General features: G+C 40.6%; 1 protein-coding gene and 2 long non-coding RNA genes across 8 annotated transcripts in view; 1 reads left to right on the top strand and 2 right to left on the bottom strand.

The window, feature by feature from the left end:
- FXR1 (FMR1 autosomal homolog 1) overlaps positions 1–10,012 on the bottom strand; it is a 32,958-nt gene extending 22,946 nt beyond the window's left edge. The window contains exons 1-2 of one of the 2 annotated variants that reach the window (XM_017810624.1): positions 9,868–10,012; positions 359–411 (exon numbers count right to left, since the gene is read on the bottom strand). In XM_017810624.1, coding sequence (XP_017666113.1) covers positions 359–411; positions 9,868–9,918 — 104 coding nt within the window. In that variant the 5' untranslated portion in view covers positions 9,919–10,012. The remainder of the gene's footprint in view (positions 1–358; positions 412–9,867) is intronic. The other variant, XM_017810623.1, reaches the window with a different exon arrangement.
- A 2,116-nt stretch (positions 10,013–12,128) lies between these two features.
- On the top strand, positions 12,129–20,434 carry LOC108495233. 5 transcript variants are annotated; one of them, XR_001874044.1, is made up of 5 exons: positions 12,164–12,227; positions 12,361–12,423; positions 15,139–15,366; positions 15,478–15,518; positions 18,163–20,434. It is a non-coding gene; the product is annotated as an uncharacterized LOC108495233 (long non-coding RNA). The 5 variants fall into 5 exon arrangements; XR_001874041.1 differs by lacking the exons at positions 15,478–15,518; positions 18,163–20,434 and having other exon boundaries at positions 12,129–12,222; positions 15,139–15,460; XR_001874042.1 differs by lacking the exons at positions 15,478–15,518; positions 18,163–20,434 and having other exon boundaries at positions 12,129–12,222; positions 15,136–15,460.
- LOC108495232 overlaps positions 12,224–22,204 on the bottom strand; it is a 51,753-nt gene continuing 41,772 nt past the window's right edge. Inside the window, exon 3 of the long non-coding RNA XR_001874039.1 lies at positions 12,224–12,438. This is a non-coding gene — a long non-coding RNA (uncharacterized LOC108495232). The remainder of the gene's footprint in view (positions 12,439–22,204) is intronic.

The raw sequence follows: 22,204 nt of genomic DNA, 5'->3' as shown, positions 1-22,204 counted from the left end.
GCTTATTTAAGTACTTCAGTGTTTTTCATCTGCTTTCGTGTAAGAGTATCAAACCTGCACCACTCGTTCTTATTTTAATTAAATCTGGCTGTCACATCTTTGGGCATCACTAAAGATACCAGAGAATGGACAGGACTGTGTAACTGAATGATGAGCTGAATTCTGATACAGAGATTCAAGAAGTCAGTTCATGGAAGCTGAACAGAACAATGAGCCTGTCCTTCTAGAACTACACCTTTCTGATGAAATCTACTTCTTTTTAATGGAAAAACAATCAAACAAAAAAACAACAGCAAAAGCACAAAACTGAAATAACAATCTAGTTTTCAAATTATTATTTTTAAAATAAAATACTTACTTGTTTTCAAATACAACTGTGAGGGAGTCCTCATGAACATCTTTGATAAATCCCTAAAGCAAAAACATGTTTGTTAGAAGAATGCATGTGAAATCAATGTAAGGCAGCAATTTCAATACAGCCTGAAAGTGAGCCAAGACCATCACTAACAGTAAGGTTCCAATTTAGGAAAGATTCAAGACACAGTCCCACTGTTCCACAAGGTTGCTGATATCCTTAGCAGGCTGTTCCAATACGTAGAGAGCACAGGGATTGCTTCCAATGACTGCTCAAATCTGACCAGCACATTTACAACTGAACTCACCACAAGAAGTTCTGTTTTATCCACAGGTGTGCACAGGTGTTTTTACAGGAACACAATGAGACAAATCCAGGCAAGGGGAGTTAGTCAAAAAGCTGTGCACAGCACTATTTGCTTCATAGGTGTTCTTCTCAACACAAAACTGAATCCCAAACAACTGTCCCTCAGAACACTATCGCAGCAAGTTTGGATCAAATTTGGCAATTGAGGCTGCCACAGAGCTAGTTATGGTATCATCTTTCAGGTACTAAATTGGGGACTGTATGAGGCCAAACGCCTGTAGGACCTCTCAGGAAGACAAAGAGAATACAGTATTTCAGGTTTTTGTGCTTATATTTAGGGGGCACTGGTTATGTCAAAAACATAAAATTAAGTTCCTAATTTCCTGATTAAGGCAGGCAGGCATGCTGAAAAAAATAATAATTAAAAAAATGATAAAAGAACACTACTCCTGCTTTTGCTACAGCCTGGTATTTGCCCAAGCAGAGGTGGTCAAGCAGGACCCTGCAGTTTTAAAGGAGTAAGAGAGTTGCACAGCTATGTTAAGAGAAGTTCCAGGAAATCTGCTGAATGGATTATATCCACTTAAGAAACTGCCAGCTGAGGAGGACGAAGAACATATCAGCTGTGCAGGGAGCAACCAGCCCACAGAGGTATTATGTGTCAGCTCAGGGAAAGATAAATTTTGACACAGGAGATCCCTCCATGTAATGACGGACAGTAAAGGAGCCCACACTGACAGCTGGGCTGCAAAGGGCCTATAAAAACAAATCTCCTTTTACCTGAGCTCTGCTTGGGCAATGCTGTGAAGGCTTTTGCTCAAAACCTGCTTTTCTGCCCCCTGAGCTTCCCTCAAACCCATCTGTCAGCAACACAAAAGACTGGTTCTAGCAGAAAGCACACTGGTAACCCTGAACAAAGCAGGTCACTAGAAATCATCCTGCTCAACCACCCAGAGTGCTCCTAATAAAATAAACCCTCTCAAAGGCCATCCTGCCACTGCAAGGCAAGGAAGGTAAATCTCCTTCTTCGAAAGGTAAGTAACTGAAACAGTTGATAATAAAATACAGTCATAATCAGGGACTTTCAGTTTCAGGGAGTCTCTGGACAGGTGAACTGGATGGGAATACAGAGCTCTGTCTGTTTAAGGATGCAAAGAGCACACAAAATTTTACTGCCCAAAATATGTGCAAGCCAGCAACAGAGGAAAAGCAGAACTTATACCAAATTTATGCTACCAAATGTCCCCTTTAAACAAGCCTCCACATGGGGACAAATTAACATGGCATAAAGTGCAGGAAATAACAGTTATTCTACTACAATTCATCCAAACTCTATTCAGGGGCAAAACACCCAAGTCACAGCACTGCAAACCAACGTCAGGCTGTCTAGCATTCCACTACATGACAACTTATCAACAGAAAGCAGTATTTACAGAGAGAGATTAGCAGCCATTTAGCTGCATTCCAAGAGACTGTGATTCAAAGTTAGTCTTTGCCTCTTTATGCTGCTTTAATTCATAGCTGAACCTGATCTCTTATTTATGTTACTCTGTGTTCTCACAGTACTCAATATGTATTTAGTTTCTAAGGTGAGCCCATAGTAGCTAAAAATTTATTCTGCAGATCTGAATTCAGTTTTCCTTTGTTAAAAAACACAACTTCAAAAGCAATTAGGTACCATAAAACATCTGAAAAACATTCAGAACTTAATACTCTGTAGAGTTTAGGAAGTCCTGAATCCACTATCTACAGATTTCATTAATAACACAAAAGAAGTGCAAAAAACTAATCAAACTATTTCAGACAACGAGCCCATTGCCAGGTGAAGTGTGGCTTTCCTGTGTAAGGCACAAACAGGTTCAGTGTTCACAGTCACCCTACAAGCTCAGCCCCACTGAAGAACACCAGAGCCGAAGTGGAACAGTAGTGCAGAGATATGGCTCTCAGCAGACCAGCAGCTGACACTGCACAAACGTTAGCTGCATAAACAGGAGCACTGGGCACTTTTTAATAAAATCTAAAGTACAAATTCCAGCAAAGAGTCTGTGCATTTTACAACCCCATGTGGGTTTCAGGAAGCCCTTCGCAGAAGGAAGTCTTTCCGTTCAAAGCGTGTGCGCTGCTCTCCCCTCCCACAGGAGAATATAATGCAGACTCATGGCAGACACGTGGGCAGGAACTGCCTTGGAATTACCTGAACAGCTTTTTCAGCTGGCATTCCCAAACTCTTTCACTCTCTAGTATTTACATATCAGAAATACTCAAAATCAAGTATAGCATTTATGAAGTATGCACTTCAGGTCACAAATGCACATGTGTAAAGTATTAAATAAAATTATATAATCAATAAATAATTATATTGTTGTGACGCCTGAAAAAAATCTGATCAGATGAACACAGGACTAACAGTGAAGGAGTAACATAAATGTCAAAAATCCCAAGTACAATTCTTATCAATTTCGTTACAGCTGTGGGGATGAGATCACATTTACAGCAACTGAAGCAGAGCAGCCTCTGAGGTATTACAGACTGTATGGTTCATTTGTAACTAGAAATAATGAGAATTCAACACAGGTTTTAAATACAGCTTTCTATGAAATTATTCCATTATGGCCAAGAAGGATGCCAAAAGGATCATCAGAACATTTGCTTAAAGTAAAAATTCCTGCACATTCTTTCCTACCTACAGTCCTGACTATACACATTATCAGCTGTCACTTACAACTTCAAGATAAAAAGGAGAAACAGATTTCATGCATGTTGGGATGAGATTCACTGTAGTTTTCAAAGAAGTGTTCCAAGAGCCTAGGATTATTTAATTTAAAAAAAAAAGGTTTTACAAAAAAACCCCATGACATTAAGATATTTCACAATACAAACCAGATATTTTTACATCAAAAGTTAAGAGTAAATCCCATAAAGTCACAAGGATTTCTTCAGAAAGGGTGTGATGCACATAACACAGAGAAGTAAATATCCTGCTTTTCAACTAGGGAGTTTTGAAGGAGTTTTTTATCAGTGAGGTAGTCTATAAATAGATTTGCACTACTCATGTCTGATACTGTATCAAAAACATTCTCTACTAAATTAAGTAATGATGCACCACCTTAACCTCTGCTCAAATGAACAAGGTGCTCCATTACTGAAATTTAATTTAGCAGTGTTGCCTAAGACAGATAATGCCAGCATCTAAGTTTGAAGAGTCCTATGTTCCTAACATATCACTCCATGTATCTTCATTCTAAACAGAGGAATGAGGCAGAGCTAATAACAGGCCACCAAACATACAATCAATAAACACAGTGGCATCAAAACACATAGTGAGGAATTGTACTATTAGCAAGCAAGCTTACACATAACTTTTGTGTATGTTTTACACCACCTTACAAAACTGTGGAGGGCAAGAAAGGAAGAAAAATTGGCATGACTTCATCTTGCCAAACCCCTGATTTGGCCCATGCAGATATTAGTGTCAGTCATTCCGTGCACTGGGAGCAGGATCTCTGGCAGTCCATGTATGCCCTGCTCACTCAGGAGGCAGGAGACTGTACTGTACTCCAGCTATTAATGTCCTGTTGGCTCCACAGGCACTTGGGTTCAGACCTGTCTCTGCCACTCACTTGGCAGGAGCCGGGCTCCCAACACCAGCACCTGGAAAGGACGGGATCGGAGACCCGGCAAATCTCACACAGGGCCGGACCGAGGGCCGGGTGAACGGGGCAGGGAACTGAGAACGAATCATTTGCCGCCACCAAAATCACTACGGCTGAGACTTCATCTCATAACAGACACTCTTTCCCTTTTACCTGCGTTTTGCTCATGGATTTAGGATTAGGATCTGCTGATAACATAAACGGATCAAGACTTACTGAAGTGCCCTTACAGTGAACTGTATGTCTCTGTGTGTGTGTATACACACACACACACACACACACACACACACACACACACATATATATACACACACACAAGACTTGTTTTTAAATCCAGATGCAATCCAAGTTCCCTCTGCATCCTGCTTTCTTAAGTTTATCTGACCCCCAAGTAGGGTGGTTGAATCTAAAAATGAGGTGCTGTTAGTTTAGCTGCAAACTTTCTTTTCAGGGACAACCACCGTGCTGGCTTTTGAGTCCCACATACCTGTACACTAAAAACTGTATTAATATCACTTTACCCACTGCTGACTCAATTCCAAACAGCAAACACTTGGGCATCTGGTACCATGGACTGCTTCTGAACCAGTGACATAAAGGTCAAGCAGCCTATATCAGTTACCAAGCCTATCCCTCCTTTTCAGATGCAAGAATCTTTCATATTTCTAACACTGATACACAACTGTTTCATGAAATAATGAAATACATCACTCAGTAATAATTATTTCATGTATCTCATGCTGAGCCCCCAAGGAAAAAAAAAGAAAATAAATCAAAGCAAATGCAAGAAACTTGTAAATAATCAAATCACTTGACAGGAAAGAATGAACTTGGTGAAGTATTATTTTCATTAGGAGTGATTAGCTGCACCTGCTTATACAAGGAATTGACAAAAGCAAGCAGCTGTAGTTTGCTGCAAAACACAAACATTACAAACAGGCATTAGGTAAGAAAAATACTATCATATCCATTTTAGTTTCATTTATGACATTACTACTTATTTCCATTCATAATCACAATTATTATAACATGTAAATTCAAGGATCCTTCTGACAGTTATGCAAGAACCTCAGCACTGAATCCCCTGGCTTAGGCTTATTCATGGAAGTCTAAATGACTCATTGCTTATACTGCTTTCTTCATAAGCATATTCCCAAAGGGCAAAACTTCCAGAAGACACCCTCCACTGATCAGGTACCTCAGCAATCAATAAGCACTGCCTCTGGCATCTCCCTAAAAGGCTCAAGCAAATGGCTTGTTAAAAGCAACAATGACTACAGCTACTTCTTGCAGGACTCTACACAACTTTCAAGAGACCACCAGCACCTTTAAAATGTCTGAAATTTCCCACACATACAGATATAGGGCCAGATGTAATTAAAAATGCTGACCATTATAACACAGTTGAGACCTTCAAAGAAAAAGCCAAAGGTCATTCAAGTTACTAAGTTCCCTGGTACAGTACTCGTGTGTGAATAACTGTGTAAGCTACACTCCTTATGACAAGTTCCTAGTTTAATAGCCATCAAGCTAAAAGCCACTCAAAATAACTCAAGTTGTTTTCAAAGCCACTAATTAAAAACTGTAAGAAAAATTTAAAAAATAATTATATTTTTATTGATGCATAAACTCTTTCTCCCACAGAATTGCTCATCATGCTTTGACTCTACATGTGGAGAAATGGTGTGTACTTCTCATTCATCACTTTTTCCCCTTAGTCATATTTTGGCTAGTCTCAACCTTGAGGCCAGTGCCAACTCCTGCTACCAGCACTTTGCTTAGTCCTATTAGCAGAACTGCACCTCTTGAAACAGGAACAGAACAACAAGGAAGCACTTCAGAACCTGTAAATTAAAGGCTGAGTTCCATTCATGTTTTTATTTATTCTATGCCCTTATATATTCCAAATAGCTACTTCTGTAGAACTGAAAGAATAGAAGAGCATGTAGCACCATGTTCTAGCACATTCAAGTCCCTACAAGGAAGAATACAAGGGATCTTTCAGAGTTATTCAGATGCTACTGAAAGACTTAAGTAGAGGAAGTGATTTGGTGTTCAATCGATGTACCTTGGATCTTACTGTAAGGCCCAACCTATTTCACAGCAGCTGACATCCGTCCTCATGAATAAAGTGCATCCCCAGGGCTCTGATTTGCATACAAGTGAGCACACACAGGCTGATGGAGATACTGTGTAAAACAGAAGCTTTAGCCTTGTTCTTCCAAGAGCCCTTTACAACTGGCAGGTCCAGAGGCAATGGGCACAAACTGGAACACAGAAATTTCTGTATGAATGCTAGGAAACTCTTTTTTTTTTACCATGAGAGTGACTGAGCAGAAGGACAGGTTGTTTGGGAGGTTGTAGACTCTCTATCCTCTGCGATATTCAAAAGCTACCTGGACATGGGCAACTGGCTCTAGGTGGCCCTGCTTGAGTAGGGGTGTGGACCAGATGAATTCCCACAGTCTCTGCCAGCCTCAACCCTCTGTGAGTCTGTGAACTACTTCATGATCTTAATGACACAGAGACATCATCCTGCCAACGCTGCAGTCAGGCCAAGAGGAGGCTGGGAGTATTCAGCTTCCACTCTCTTTGACTCATACACAGGCCAAAGAAATCCAGATATTTTTGGCCATTTCACATACGAAAAAAGTCTACTCTAACATCCCAAAGACAAAAACTAACCTGCCATCTAGCCCTCACCTAAAACCCATCAACTGTTCTGCTCTCAGAACACCTTCACTGCACCTCAAACATATGCAACCCCTTAACTAGGAGATTTCAGCAACCCTGTCTGTTCTCCCCTCTGTTCCATAGCACAACCCCCTCATTTTTCCCAAGTCCCTCACTACTTCAAGTCCCATCAGTGCCATCTGTTCTCCAAAGACAATGGATGCTCAATATTACGATACACTCAAAGTCTTCTGAACTGTAGGAAGTGGCTGAACATTGGCTCTGCTGTGTAGTGGTTGAGAACTTGGAATAAGACACAAGGTAAATGCTGTCCTGTTCTCCAGATTATATCAATTATGTAAAGCAACAAAAAAAAAAGCAAGCATAAATTAGTTTGGTTATTTATTAATAGGAGTTTAAAATTAGATCACAATTATGCTTTCTCTTCTACAAAAACTTAAAAGGGTACCTTGGGATCTACCATAACCACAGCTGCTGTCCACTGATTCTTGCATCATGAAAAGTATTTTGAGTTTTCATGCATTTTAATAAAGAACCCAATTTTCTGTACTAATTTATAGCAACCATAGCGTATCCATATATAACATATGTTCATAATGCATACATACAATATATGTTCTTCCAATAGGTACAAAGAATTCCCCTTTAAAACTGAAGAGCAATTATTAGAGGAACAAAAGAATCTATGTAGAGTATCATTTACTATAGTCATACCTCCAGTAAGTATTGAAAACCCACTATAATGCTCCAACAGATTTAAACACTACATGTGTTCTACTACAGCCAAGCTGCAGACCATAGTAACAACCCATTAAAAAAACCCAAACTCTCATGTTACTGTTTACATAATTATTTTGGTTTTTATCTCTGTTGGCATAGTGCAACCTTTCTCATCTCATGTACCTGGAGGTATGTTGTGCTAATGACTCTGAATTCGAACTGTTCTAAGGGCAAACCTCAAATTTCATCCCATCTTACAAATTCTGCTTTTCTCTTCAGAAAACTTTTGCCACCATCCATACAATGTCATGTGGCTCAGACAACATGAGTCTCTTCTCATTATCTTGCACACAGTATGATCAATGCTTCCTAAATGTGACTGACACACCTCGCTCCTTTGCTTCAGGAACTTTAAACAGCAACTGTCTAGGACTGTTACCTAGTTCCAAAATACTGCAGAACCTCTGCCTACTTCAACTGTAAAGACTCACAAAATGGAGTCACTGACACATTTCACTGCATGTAGCTCATAAGAATAATCTTTTTAAATTGTGTTTCTTTGGTCTATTTGGTTTGTGTTTTTTGGATTTTGCAGGTTTCTTTCCCCTCCACATTGACAGTGGATGACAGAATTGAGGCTTTGATCATGGCACATCCAATCACTCTAACCTGTCTTCATCCACCATGAAGATGCCACCACTGGACTTAATCCTCATTTCATTGATCTCAAAGCCATTCTGCCATTTTTAATTAAAACTTCTGCTTTTGTTAGTTAGTGCTCATATGGCTAAAACACACGATGGTGCTAATTCAAGTCTGACAATTCTCACTGACTTAGGAAGAGAAGCCATCGTTGCAGATTTTACATCAGGCTTATTGTAATAAATTCTGTGCACACGTATCCCTTCAGTCAAAGAATTCAGCACACCTGCTCATACTCCCGCGAGTCTCATATTCCTCTTAAGCAGAAGAAACAACTAATTCATGGTTCATAAACTCGTCCAAGATCACAAGGTAGAAAATGGAAAGCTAAGAAGAGCGTTTCCAAATTCTGGACTTCCTAAGGGGCAGTGGGGGGGGTGAAAAAAAATTAATTCTATTTAGGAGCATTGTGTTACTTTGAGTTTGACAAAAAACATATCTGATTTAGAAAATGTATTATCTACTGATTTTAGTAAAAAATTTCAGAGGGGTCCCTACCAAGGGGATGCAGGTTACCCCGCTGCATTCTTTTCCCATAAGAGTATCTCCCATTTGTCATGGCCAGTTGAAAAAACTAACTCCTGAAGTCAGCTGGTTACAATCCCTTAAAACCAACTGCCTGCACATACTGTACAATTACCACATGACTTCCAAGCCAAATCCACAGCTGCACACAGGAAATTCAGAGGGGGGGAAAAAAAGAAAAAGGACAACCCCACGCCCCCCAGTGCAACACTGGCTGTGCATGTGGCTGGGCACAATAGCTAAAGGGAGTCCTGAGATTAAATCCTCCCAGAACACAGCCACGCTGCGTGCTCACAATACCGGCTGGAATCAGCCCTTCTCGAAAGGAAGACAGGAGGCTATTGCCATAAAAAGAGCTGGGATTCTTAAACATCTGAAGCCAGGCTTAAGGGAAAATGACTGACAGGCAACAGCTGAGAGTATTCTGCATTGATCCTGTACCATCCTGACATTCCACGGAGGGTGATGGTGAAGGAAGATTTCTGATGGCATAAATAAACTCGAAATCTCAAAAAAAATTATACATATTTTAAAAATCATTATTACCGTCCTGGCTCGCCCCATCCCACCCAAAAGCCCCTACATCTCGAAAAACCAACCCCCCCCCCCACACACACACACACGCCCACCCACCCTCCCCAAAATGAAGGCCCGGGGAATCCCCCCCGCCGCGCATCTGCTCCCCCCGGCCCCGCCGGCGGCTCTGCCTTCCCACCACACGACCCTCCCCTGAGCGCAGCCCTCGCCAGCCTCGTCACCGCCGCCCCCCGCCGCCCCCCGCCGCCGCCCCGCTCCATCCCCGCCGCCCCCGGCCCCGCGCCCCCCGCACCTTCCCCGCTGCCCGCGCCCTCCCCCGCGGCCCCTCGGCCCCGCCCGGCGCGGAGCCCCCCGCGCCGCCCCTGCCGCCGGTACCTTGTAGAAGGCCCCGTTGGAGCCGCGCACTTCCACCGTCAGCTCCTCCATGTTGGGGCCGCAAAGGACGCCGGGACGAGCTTCTAGAAACTGTCACCGCGGGGGGAGCGAGCGCCGCCCGCCCCCTCCGCCCCCAGCCCGCCGGGGCCGTCCCCCGGCTCCTCCCGCTCCTCCCGCTCCTCCCGCGCCTCAGCGGGGCGGGTCCTGCGGGACGGGCTCCCGGGAAGGGCTCCCCGCTGCCGGCGGAGCGGGGCGTTCCCTGCGGGAAAGGATTCCCGGGAAGGGCTCCCCGCCGTTACCTCCCCCCCCGCCGGCGCTGAGGGGAGAGCGCGGGAGCCCCCGCGGGAGCGGCCGCGTGAGGGGGGCGGCGGCGGCCGGCGCTGCGCGGACAATGCGGAGCGGGGCTGCTCTTGTTTAACGAACGGCCGTTCAAAAGGCCGGGCCTGAGGGGACGCCTTCGGCTCCCGAGCTGCCTCCGGCGCCGGGCGTGCCCAGATGGTGCCCGACGTCCCTGTGCCGGAGTCCCCGGGGCTGCCGGCCCTGCCCTGCCCCGCCCCGCCCTGCTCACACACGGTGTGGGCTGTCCTGCCTGCCTGCCTTCCCCAGGAAAAATAAAAGATATAAAATGCCTGTGCCGGTCGATGGCCCTCGCAACACACTCGGACGCGAACTGTGCTCTGAGCTGGATGCTCACATAAGCTTAGTCATGCAGAGCCTGATGAACGGCCTGGGCCTTTGCCAAAATGCATATGTTTTTTGCAATAGGTTTAAATACAGAATCGTGGAATCATCAAGGTGGAAAGAGTTCTTTAAGACCGTCAAGTCCAACCACCAACCCAGCAGTGCTGTTGTAACCCCTAAACCACTGAACCACATCACCCAGCAGCAGATCCAGATGCCCCTTAAACACCTCCAGGGATGGAGACTCCACCACCTCCCTGGGCAACCCATTCTAATGCCTGACCACCCAAACAGTGGTTTTTTTCTAATATGTGATCTGAATCTCCCATCTCAGTTGAAGGCCATTTCAATAATGGCACTTTCAAATGCCCTTTCTGCTGATCTTTCCAAAGATGTCCCATTTGGGACATCAGCCCCAAATGACCAGGGATACGTGATAATATTTTACCCATCAAAGGTTTTCATTTTTAGTTTCTCCATGTTATTCTCCCACTGTAGCTTTTGTGCTAGCTGTAACCATGTCTGTCAGAGGGGGGAGAATTTCGGGTAATACAGGCCCAAAAGTGTTGAGAAATCTGGCTAGTGAATAGGGAGGCACAAATGCTCAAAATGGTCAAAGAACGTGTGGCTGTGACACTTGGGGATGTGGTTTAGTGGTGAACAGCACAGCACTGGGTTGACGTGATGATCCCAGAGGTCTTTTCCGACCTTAACATTTCTATGATTCTGATGTGGAAAATACATGTGCAACCAACATCATGGAATTTTTTTCCCATGTTGTGCCCATGAATATTCTCATTCCTGAATAATATTTATTCCATGTGACTGTTGGAGGGTACATATTTTTCTAAATATTGTTTAAATCTTTATAAATTACCCACAATTTATTCTGTCCATGGTGCCTAGGCCATGCATGGAGAAGAGAGCCCTTCTTCAATATGATAGGTGCTCCCTTTCCTGTTGGCAGAGGCCACTCAGGACTTCCCAGGATAAGTATGGAACCTGATAATATGAAGCAAACAGTTGTGCTGACAAAAATTCTACACCAGAAATTTTCATCACTCTAAGACTAAATAGCCTGAGGTTCACTTATTTAGCAACCAAGACACAGAGTTTCAATGTCAACTGCTAAAAAACGGTGTCTGGGGTTTAAAAAGAAAAAAAAGCATAAATAAACTACACATAAGCTGTTGCTGTCCTCAGGAGTGAAAACAGGACACAGATAAAAGCAATCACTCCAGAACTGCCTGAGGTGCCTGGGTCCACATTTGCAGAACTGGTGGACAGTTCTGGTCATTAATGATAAGGAGAACTGGCGTGAGCCAATGCAACCTGCATCTGAATTTGCCTGATAAAATTTGTTTTTCTGGAAGAGCGTGGATGATAGTGGTTAAGTGGCAGGGTTGTTTACATGTTAATATTGAGGCCATTGCTATACCTGGGTGAAATGGGGGTAGAAGAGGGCTGTTAGTAGGTTGTCCACAATAGTTTACATCACATCAGCCAGAATGTAGAGAATCAATCTGTTCTAAGTTTAGTTTTCTCTTAATATAAATTAGAAGTAACTACTAAATTGAATTACTCTAAGTTTTTAATGAAATAAGAAAAGGGAGGATCTTTATTCATCATCAGGAACTCTGATAGTAGCTACTTAAAACTTTTTCGCAAGACGTGGTAAGGTGACTAATTTTTTTGTTTCATTTTGCAACATGGGAAACTGCCACCTCCATTTCCTAGAGCCGTTCTGGTCGGGGAGATGCTCTGGGTAAATCTGGTTGAACCACACTCTGTCCTCTGTTGAAACTTCCACAGCTCAGGAGGGACAGCAAGCTTGAACGTGCCAGCAGGACAGTAAACAGGAAATAACAGGATTCGGTATCCTTTTGTTGGCTGGAAAAAGCAGAAAAAGGTTTGCTTATTTGAGTGAGCAAAGTGAAGGGTGGAGGATTAAACATGAAGGGATTAAGATGGTTGTCTTCAAATACATCAAGGCACACAAAGGGGATAATGATCAGTGAGAGACTGAGGCTATAAAAGACTGAAAAACGTGACTAGTAAAAAGAGTCCCAAATAGGTATAGACTGACCATTAATAAACTTGGAAGTGGGACTTTAGAATGGGAGGTTGAGGAAGTTTCAGGAACAGCCCTACAAAATTAATTAATGAAAGTTAATAAAGCCTGCCTACTTTTAGGGTGAAAAAAGCATTTATGATAGTGACATATCATGAGCTATATAAACCATATTTTCAAGATAGAAAACTTTGAAAGTATTGACCTCTGCAAGTAAACAACCAACTCATACTCCCATCCTTCCAAATGCCCTGTCTAAAATTCAAGAAGTATGTGGATATGCTGGAGAGTGTTCAGGAAAAAGCCATAAAACAAAGGATTGAAAATGTAACTCACTGTAAAACTATCATAGCAGAGTTTTAATACATTGAAAGAATTATTTTTTTCTACAATCTACAAGTACCCAGGTAGAACAAAAAAATATAAAGGCCTCTAGATTCCTATCACTAGCAACTTTGAAATCAATATTGAGTTTGCTCCAGTTCATACACAAATGAATTCATGGAATTCAGCTGTGTAACTGAGGGTCAGAATGGAATTGTCATTCTGGGACCTTCTGACATCACACTCTGTTAAATGTTCACCTCACCCAAAAGCTGACAAATTTTACCCATTTTCAGGGACTTGGACAACTATGAAATCAACAAGATAACTGCTTGGAATAGTTATCTCTTAAAATAAGATTATATTTAGTTATGAAAAGATGCAGAAATTGATAGCCCTCTTAGACTACTAGTAGGCTGAGAGTTTCTGTTTGAAAAAAATGTTGTAGTTTTAAACTATTAGTTACTTTGCTGCCGATTAAGTTTAGTGCCTTTTCTGATGCCAAAACAAGGGCCATTGCTGTGTTTTACTGAGCATATATTCTACCTTTCAGTAAAATGAAAACCCAGAAGTAGCCTTTCTTAGCACATTTTATGAAAAAAAAAATACGCAAAAATCAAAGTCAAATAAATTCAGAGTTACGCCTTTACTTACAAACACAATGTAACAACCTGGGTCTTACATTCCATTCAGTGACGGGAAATGCTGACACACTTAGCAACTTATGCCATAAAAAATAAAATAAGCGTAAAAAATTAATCTAGTTTTGCCTTTAAGTGGGTGAAAACCATTTTGGTTCCTTTGCTCATTCTGAAATTTTGGCAGAAGGCTGATACCTGTGAGAGACATCCACACAGAGACTTCCAACCTTAGCAGGAGCTTGGGCAACAGGCAGCACCAAGAAGTTCTGTAAATTGCTGTGCATCCCTAATTCTCAGTGGAGACAAGCAACACGGATATTTGAAAGATACTATGAGATAAGATCATATTGGCCTCATGTCTTACCAAATGACAAAACTACATTACAATTTGGAAAAAGTCTTGGAGAAGTTCTTTTGAAAAATTGCCAGTTTCCAGGTGTATAGTGTTTACTCATTTCCATGCATGTTTTCTTTGTTCCACAAGTTGTACTTGGGTGGGAGAAGGAAGTTTATGAAACTCGTAAAATCACCTCCAGTATATCCAGTGTACAGCACTGATAGAGAGACACACGGCCTTGATACCAATTGTCCTGTTGGGCCGTGTAAAGAGCCTGTAGTTTGTTGTAAAAATGGAAAGAAAACTCCTATAGAAAATCTTGTGTTTTGTTTTGGTCTGTCCTTCATTGTGATTTTTGCACTACTAGAATATTGAGCTGAAGAAGAATCTCTACAATTTTTCATCCCATTTTTCATCAGCCTTTCACAGCTGCATTCCTGACCTTTACAATGAATGAATATTTGTCTGGAGGTTCACTGAACCACATATTCCATGCCCAGCCACATCTGTAAGTACTGTAAGCAGACACCACTTCTGAAAATAGGACCCACAAAAGGTGTTGCTAAGTGAGAGTATGTAAAAACATTTTTGTGCAGTGCAGTTTCAAACCCTCTGTCTGGTAAGGAAATCAGAGAACTAATAAATCATAAGAGTTCCTCTGATTGTGAATGAACTTTTGTAGTTATTTGCACCTATGTTGAAAGGGAAAAATCTTAGGAGCTAATTTATTTTTTGTGTATTACAGCTGATAGCACTCACATGGATCTGTTTAGACACAATGAACTTAAAATGATTTGAAGTTATAGGGTTAAAAACCTCCTAAGTTTAGAAGTGTTAAGTGTTAAGAAGCCACAGAATGCAGTAGGTGTTTACTATTATTTTCTACTTCCTATTACTGCAGTCTAAAAAAGAAAAAGTCACTGAGCTAATTAAATTATATAAGGAAGACACCAAGAAAAGATATTAAAAGAAAATTGGTTTTGACTACAGTCTGTATCTGTGCTGAAGTAATGATGGGCAATATCATTCAGGTTTCATTTGTTCAAAGTCCACAAGATAATGTACATATTCAGCAAAAGAAAAATATACATCCAGGCAACAAACTACTATGTGAAAGTAATTTCATGCTCAATGACAACATATGAACCTTGTTTTTTCACACTGAATGAACTTCTGTCTTACCTTTGCTTGACTGGTGTTCCCATTTTTTTCAGTAGCAGCACAGAAAAATAAGCAAAATAAAATTAAAAGTTTGGTGTCATTCTAAGAGCAACAAGAAGCACTAGACAGTGCCTGCTGTAAACTCAGCATTCATCCTGGCACCAGGAAGAAACTGCAAAATCATTTCTCTGAAATTTTAATGAACTCCGACGAGAATGCTGCTGGTTAATGGACTTTATGCAATGGGCGGAAACTCATCCATTCACAATCCAACTTTTCATGGGGTTGGCTTGGTTTGCTAATATTTGTTATCACTTTACATCTACCTCTTTTGAATGCTGGTGTGGATGCAGCTGATCTGAAAAATCTAACCTTGTGCTTGACTTTGTTTCAAGCCAGGATGAGAAGTACATGGAGCACCAGAGGGATCTTGGTGGTGAGTCTGCAATCATGGTAATGTAATGGTATGGGGAAACCTGCCATACAATTAGCTTTAGATGGGCAAGCCTAAAAGTTCTCACCTCCAAGTGTTAAGAATTATATCCTTCCTATCACTCTTGTTACCCACAGAAACCCAAATTAATAATTTCTGTCTTCTGAATACTTTCAGTGGAAAACAGGAAAGGAAAGTAGTGTTTTAATTTGTTGCTGATCCAATTTTGGTCCTTTATTGATTCTCAGGGTACCTTTATTTTGACTTGAAACTTTTGGACCAACTTTTAGTGTCAGCATCGTGTACAGAGATATCTGCAATTCTAGTGTTGGACTGGACCAGAGCAGGGTTTCAGCTAATGTAGATGTATGTGATATGAGTTACTAGATACCTCCTGCAATCATCAAAATGTGCATGTTTAATAGCTGGTTCTGAGCATTAGTATTCATTTCTTGAAATCAGGGCCTACTGTTAAAGAAAGGTAATGAAGTCCCGAGCAAAATTTGTGAGAGAGAGTGGACAGTGGGCACGTTGCTACCATAAATACATGATCAGAGCTAGAGGAATTTAGTGCCACAAGACATCAAAACATGAAACTAGCACTTAAACAAAGGTGTATCAGGAGTAGCAGAGGGATGCACACCAATCCAAATGAAGAAATGCAGTATCGAAGAGCGAGGAGGGAACTCACAGGTGCAGGAAGTTAGCAATTCATCTGGGTGAGACTCTAAGCAAACAAACTGAAAAGTTCATTTGTGTTCCTAAAGGATTACCTGATATAATCTAAAGGACAAAATAATTCATTTCAAGAAGAGATCAGTTGTCAGCTCAAGGCACTCTGCTGTCAAGAGTTCCAAAAGCAGGTTTCTGTCTTGCCATACTTTACTTTTTGAGGGCCACAGTACAGCAAATTACTTAGGCAAGAGTTTTATTTAGCATCTGACTTGAAGGAATATAAGAATGTCTTTAAATAGTTTGCTTAATCTGTGCTCTTCAAGAAAGGAAGGAGTTGAGAAGAAAGTTTTCTTCAAATTTCTTGGCAGAACAATAATGTAAAGCATTCTGTGTACATGTATTTTCTGGTTTCTCTGAAAAGTCCCACCCCTAGAGCAACAGATATATATTATATGTATATATAAATTACATATATATGTATTTGTGGTATGTATTCTTATTATGTGTATATATACAGAAATTGCAGATAAATACAGACTCCTAGTGCCCTGGGAGCAAAGAAAAGCATTTTATTTAGACAAAGTACTAAGAATGTTGATATGTCAATGGTGGGATCTCAACATCAGTTTCTCCCAAAATGGATTGCATTCAACTCCTTCAAAAAATCAGGGGAACCTTATAGGCACTGATTTAAATACTAATACTCAGATTATGGGATTAAACATATTTTGATGATTTCAAGATGTAGTTAGTAACTCATACAAATCTACATTCCTTCAAACCCAGCTCTGCTGTTGGGTACGATGAGCCACTATAGCACAGCCAGTATTCCAGTGAAATGAGTTACTGAGAAGCTCAAACATGTTTCCTGTGGGTTTTGTGATTGCTCTCTCAACTGAGGTGACCTTCCTCTGGTACATGTGTTCCAGCTGTATCACAGATGCCATTGTAGAGGGGGGGATAAAATCTGGACTCTTGCCTTTTTCTTTTTTCCATCTTTCTAAAAATACTGTTCTATTAATAGCATAGCATTTTCCCAGGCTGCCAGTCTGTTGAGATGAAAAAGGGAGCTCATTAAGCTACTTTGGTGATAAAATAGACGGTTCTGATAAATGCACCCAAACTGACCATCCTTTTGGTCTAATCAGTAACATTCTTGCACGACTGCTCAGGACGTCATGTCTTTGGCATGATTCCACTTCCTTTTTTTCTGTAGTTTGATCCCCTGATGCCAAATACGGTAGGCTGCTGGCATGTTAGACACTGCAGCATGTGATTTCATCAGTGATTTGTTGCCATAAAACTCATCATCTGAGCCCTAAGAGCTGAGATTGCTTTAACCTGCTCTTTCCACAACCTTGCATGCCTGCTTGTGCTGTCCTGTCACAGGGGTGTTATATCTCCAGCCCTGGACTTTTCCTGCTGGAATGACTTGGTACTTTGGAAAGGAGCCCCTCTATTCAAGGTTTAAAATGGTTCTTTAGACAATGGTAAAGAAGTGGCTAATTGCCAGAAATCAGCTACATTAGAGCTGTCAAAAGGAGGGGCTGAGGAGGATTGGTGCAAATGGATGAAATATGCAGGAAAAGAAATAGGAAGAAGGAGACAAATGATAACAAGAGGAAAGTCAAGTGGGAAAAGAACAACAGAAGAATGAAAAGTTCAAACGGCAGTTAAAAATTTGGGCTTTGATAAAGAAAGATTTGATGAATGAAAAAGATGAGGTAAGAGAGGAAGATAGATAAAATAAGTGCTAAATGAGGAAAAGCAAGAGAGAAAACAGTTCTGGGGAATACATGAAAATACATGATGGTCACCTGTGATATTCACATGCTTTTTTTCACTAAAAAAGAATGGAAGAAGAGATGGTTGAAGACATCAACAATATAGACTAATTTACCTCTTAAATAATGTTTCCTGGTATTTGGGATCCAAAGTTAATTTTTTTTTTTTTTTTGCCATCCTGGAACAGGAATTTGATTGAAATTCTTTTACTGTCTGGACTGTGTGAGCATGTCTGTACCACTTAGTCAATGCTACATCACATCAAGATACTGGAATAAGCTCTGCATGAGGCAGGATTTGCATGGGAAGCAGCACAGCCCTGAAACGTAGCATTGCACCCAAGTTAAGATACCCCATGTTTCAGTAGAGTCCTTTGCCTCTGGGGGACATCAAACAAGCAGAGACACAGTGTTTGTAGGTCCCTTCTTCTGACATCTTTTTGTGTTAGCACAGTGTGAAGTAAAGGTGTAACTCCAGCTTTTTCTGTTGCCACTGTTTCACTTCCCAGAAATACTTTAGTGCTCACGAAGATACAGAGCATGTGGGAACTACTGTTTAGATTTTGAGCCAGTGAGCCCATGCATACCGGTAACAATCACAAACACAACAGCCTTTTCTGTATAAAATAAAAGTGTGCTTATCCAAATCAGTTTACAGGACTGGAAACTTAAAAAAAAAAATTCACAATTTCCGTTTCGTGGAACCATTTGGAACAACTTTTAATTCACATGACAAGGATTTTAGGACTTTAACATTTTCATCATTAAAGAACATTTTATTTCAGATTAAAATAAAATATTCTTTCTAAATGCATGACAATAAAACCTGATGTCTTAGCTCCCCATACTTGTTCCTCTGAGAAAATAAAGTGTCAAATACCCTAAATTCCACACTCTGGAGCAATTTAGATCTCCTTAGAGATCACAGTTTGAACTACAAATGCAATAAGGGCTGCATCCTGCTGTAGCTGAAATCCTTCCTAAGTCTACTTCTGCTTTTCAATCTCTCTAATTTTTCATTAGATCAAGAGTCACACATTTTTGTTGGCAGTAAAGCAATTCCAATTTGAACTGCCTTCTGTCTTCAATAGGAATTTTCCCAAAGTACAGAAATAAAAATGTAAAACTTTGCTGTGTTTCATTACTTTCATTCTTTTGAACATTGCGGCTCTGAAAGCTCTGTGTGAAATTATTAGAAGATGGGTTTTGAAATGCTTGTGAAAGTAGATGCATATATGGGACTCAAAGGGCCTTATTTAAAAAAGAAATTTGCCAGTTACCCAGATCTCTGGTTGGTTATGCCCATTCAAGGATACAGAATCCATCATTCCTATGATTATTTTTACATCTGAACTTTTTTTTTATACTAGATAGACTTGAAACTTTCAGGGTCATTTGCCCAGCATGTAGTTGAATGTCCTGTGCTATAGATTCCAATTAGCAAGACCATGTTCAATGGTCCTACACCTCCAATGCTGTCTAACTGCTTTCCACTTGGCTTTATATGTTTCTTCTTTGTTGCAGCTGCAACCAGGTCTATCTACCCTTTGATAGAAAAATTTCAATTACCCCAGGGAGAAGCTTTTAGCTTTATTAAGCATTGAAGTCTACACATTTGTTCTTCTGTTGAAGAACAGTTCAAAAGGAGACTTTCTGAGGAAGTAATCTGATAAATTAGGATAAATCTTGTGGATTTTCACTGCTAATGTTTTTCCTGTAGTCTGAGCCTAAGAATCTGCCAACTCAATGTACAGTTAAGCATTTCTTTAACACTTTTAGCCACTGACAGATGTTTCTTATACTTTACAAGTAAATGGCTCTTCAGTGTTTTTTGAGACTGCTGTGCTCTCAGCATAAAATTGATGTCACAGAAGGCTGGAGAGCTGTGCTCCAGCCTTGATAGACAGTGACAGAAAACTGTTCCCATCTGGTGGCTCTGTACTGGCCTCTGAGTAAACTAATGGTTTCCTTTCTGAGATGATGGGTGTCAACTCATCACCTCCTTGCTGCCCAGAGTAACCTTAGTTATCTCAGGAAAAGCAAGGCCTGCATACACCAGGTCTCTAACCTGCCCTCGCTTTGTTGTCATTGGCCTCTCGGGGGAGTGGGGTGGCCAAGTGAGGTGGAGGAAAGCTGGCAATAACACTGTTGTAAGTCACATCTCTTTGTAGATAAAAAAAAAGGAGCTACTCTTCCTAATGCTGTCAATCTTGTATTTTATTTCATTGGTGGGTTCATTTATGCCAGTAAATAAGGCTGTCATTTCTGCTTTTTAGTGTTTGAGAATTCCACAAAAGTTTCACGTCGCTGGTTTGAAATCGAATCTTTCATTATTGTCTCTATCTTGCAAATTAATTTATTACTGTATTTGAAGTCCTAAATGCCTCTTGAGAGAACTGAACATACAGTCTAACAATCTACCCATAAAGAGCAAACATGAGTTACACATTTAAAGAAGATAATCTTTCAGTTGTATGGAAATCCTGTCACTCTTGCTTTTCTGTTTAAGCTTCATATAATAAAGCTTTTCTTTCTGTTTTCAGAAAAGTTTTGGTTCTTGCTCACTCATCCCTGTTCTGTGTGGCAGAAGAAAATGGCACATTAAATCAAGACTGTAAAAAGGGGCACACAACTAAATGAAATTATTATCACCATATTAGAACACTGGAGTTCTTGGATGCAATATATTTTTCTAGAAATCCTCTAGAAGAGGGAGTGAGTAGGAAATAAATAAACATGGAGAGAGTCCTCTAAACCCACATTCTCACCTTAGTCTGAAGCTACAGCATGCTTTTTGGAGCACTATTAAATAACAGCCACTATCAGTTCCAAACACAGGTAGTAGAATTTACATAAGCAAATGTCATCTGGCTAAATACTGCCCCATAAATATACATATTATAATCTGTTATTAACACACAAGATTATATTGTCATAATACATCAAAATATTACAAGTGGGGATTTCGAATGAATTATCACTCTTCAATTCTGTGCATCCATCATGAGGCCAATATGCCACCAGCATCTCTCTTACAAGACACACACATTCTCTCCTGTCCCTCAGGACAGAGGCACTTAACTTCTTTCTCAGCAACTCAGCCAACAACAAATACTCCCACTGAAACCAAAACGAAATTGAAAAAGAAAGAAAAGAAAATCCCCAAACTATTTGCTCTCTCCGAGGGAAACACTATTTCGTGGTGCCATATAGTTAGTAAGACAGAGGCAAAATAATTAAGATTACAGAAATTAATTCTATATCAAAGTCCACAGAAGGACTCCTGTTGACATCAAAGCTTTGTCTTCTTTTTGATAATGAGATTACACTTCATACTTGATTTTCTACATATTATTCTCTGCAGAGTAGATGTATTACCACTGTCTGTCAATGATTCTGCACAAAATTCAGTCTGTTTAAAAGGAAGGGATAGGTTTTTTATGCCACCGGGTTTAGAAAACTTGCAATCTAAGACCTTATTCCATAACCTTGGAGTTGAAACTGTAGTTAGAGCTTGTGTTTCCAGTGTTTCATCATGTGCATCCATATTTTATGCTTTTACTTCCAGTTAGTCAAGGCCTCTGTCTTTCAAATTTCAACTTGTATCATCTATCCAGCTTCATTCAATACATTTGTATACATGTAATTACATGATGTGCAGTAAATAATGCTGTTGACAGGACAGAAAAAAGTGGAAAAAATTGCTCACTCTCTCACCTGGTTGGGTCTGGAAAAATTAGATGGAGTAAAATGCAGTTAGAAGGCAGCAGATAAGATTGAACATAAAGAAAGTGTTAGCTTTTTTACCAAAAAAACCCCCCTATATATCTGCCTATCCACTTATCAGAGTAGAAATACCATAAACCAAATACCCAATCTTACTTTGATACTCTCCATTTTCTGAACACTGCTAACACAGTCTGGTGACATTTTGACATGTAACCTTTTAAGAGAAGTTCAAGGTATATGTTGCTGAATCAGTCGTTGCTATTACTGATGTTTGCAGCATTAAGAGAGAGAAACTACTGGAGAAAAATCTTGCAGGTGCCAGACAGAGAGATGCCTATATTAAGGCTTATGTTGAATTGTTAATTTTTAGTTATCAGCAAAACCAAACTAAGAATCTGCGTGTTCAGCTGAGAGTGTTATTGGTGCAGCTTGTTCAAGCTTCAAAGATAACAGTTGCTTTCAGTATAAAATGCTGAGATTTTTTTTTTCTCCTCCCAGGTT

The sequence above is a fragment of the Lepidothrix coronata genome, unplaced genomic scaffold, assembly GCF_001604755.1.
Source record: "Lepidothrix coronata isolate B3197 unplaced genomic scaffold, Lepidothrix_coronata-1.0 Scaffold29, whole genome shotgun sequence".
Taxonomy (NCBI): domain Eukaryota; kingdom Metazoa; phylum Chordata; class Aves; order Passeriformes; family Pipridae; genus Lepidothrix; species Lepidothrix coronata.
Note: the sequence above shows the minus strand (reverse complement) of the source record. Positions and strands in the feature narration are given on the sequence as shown.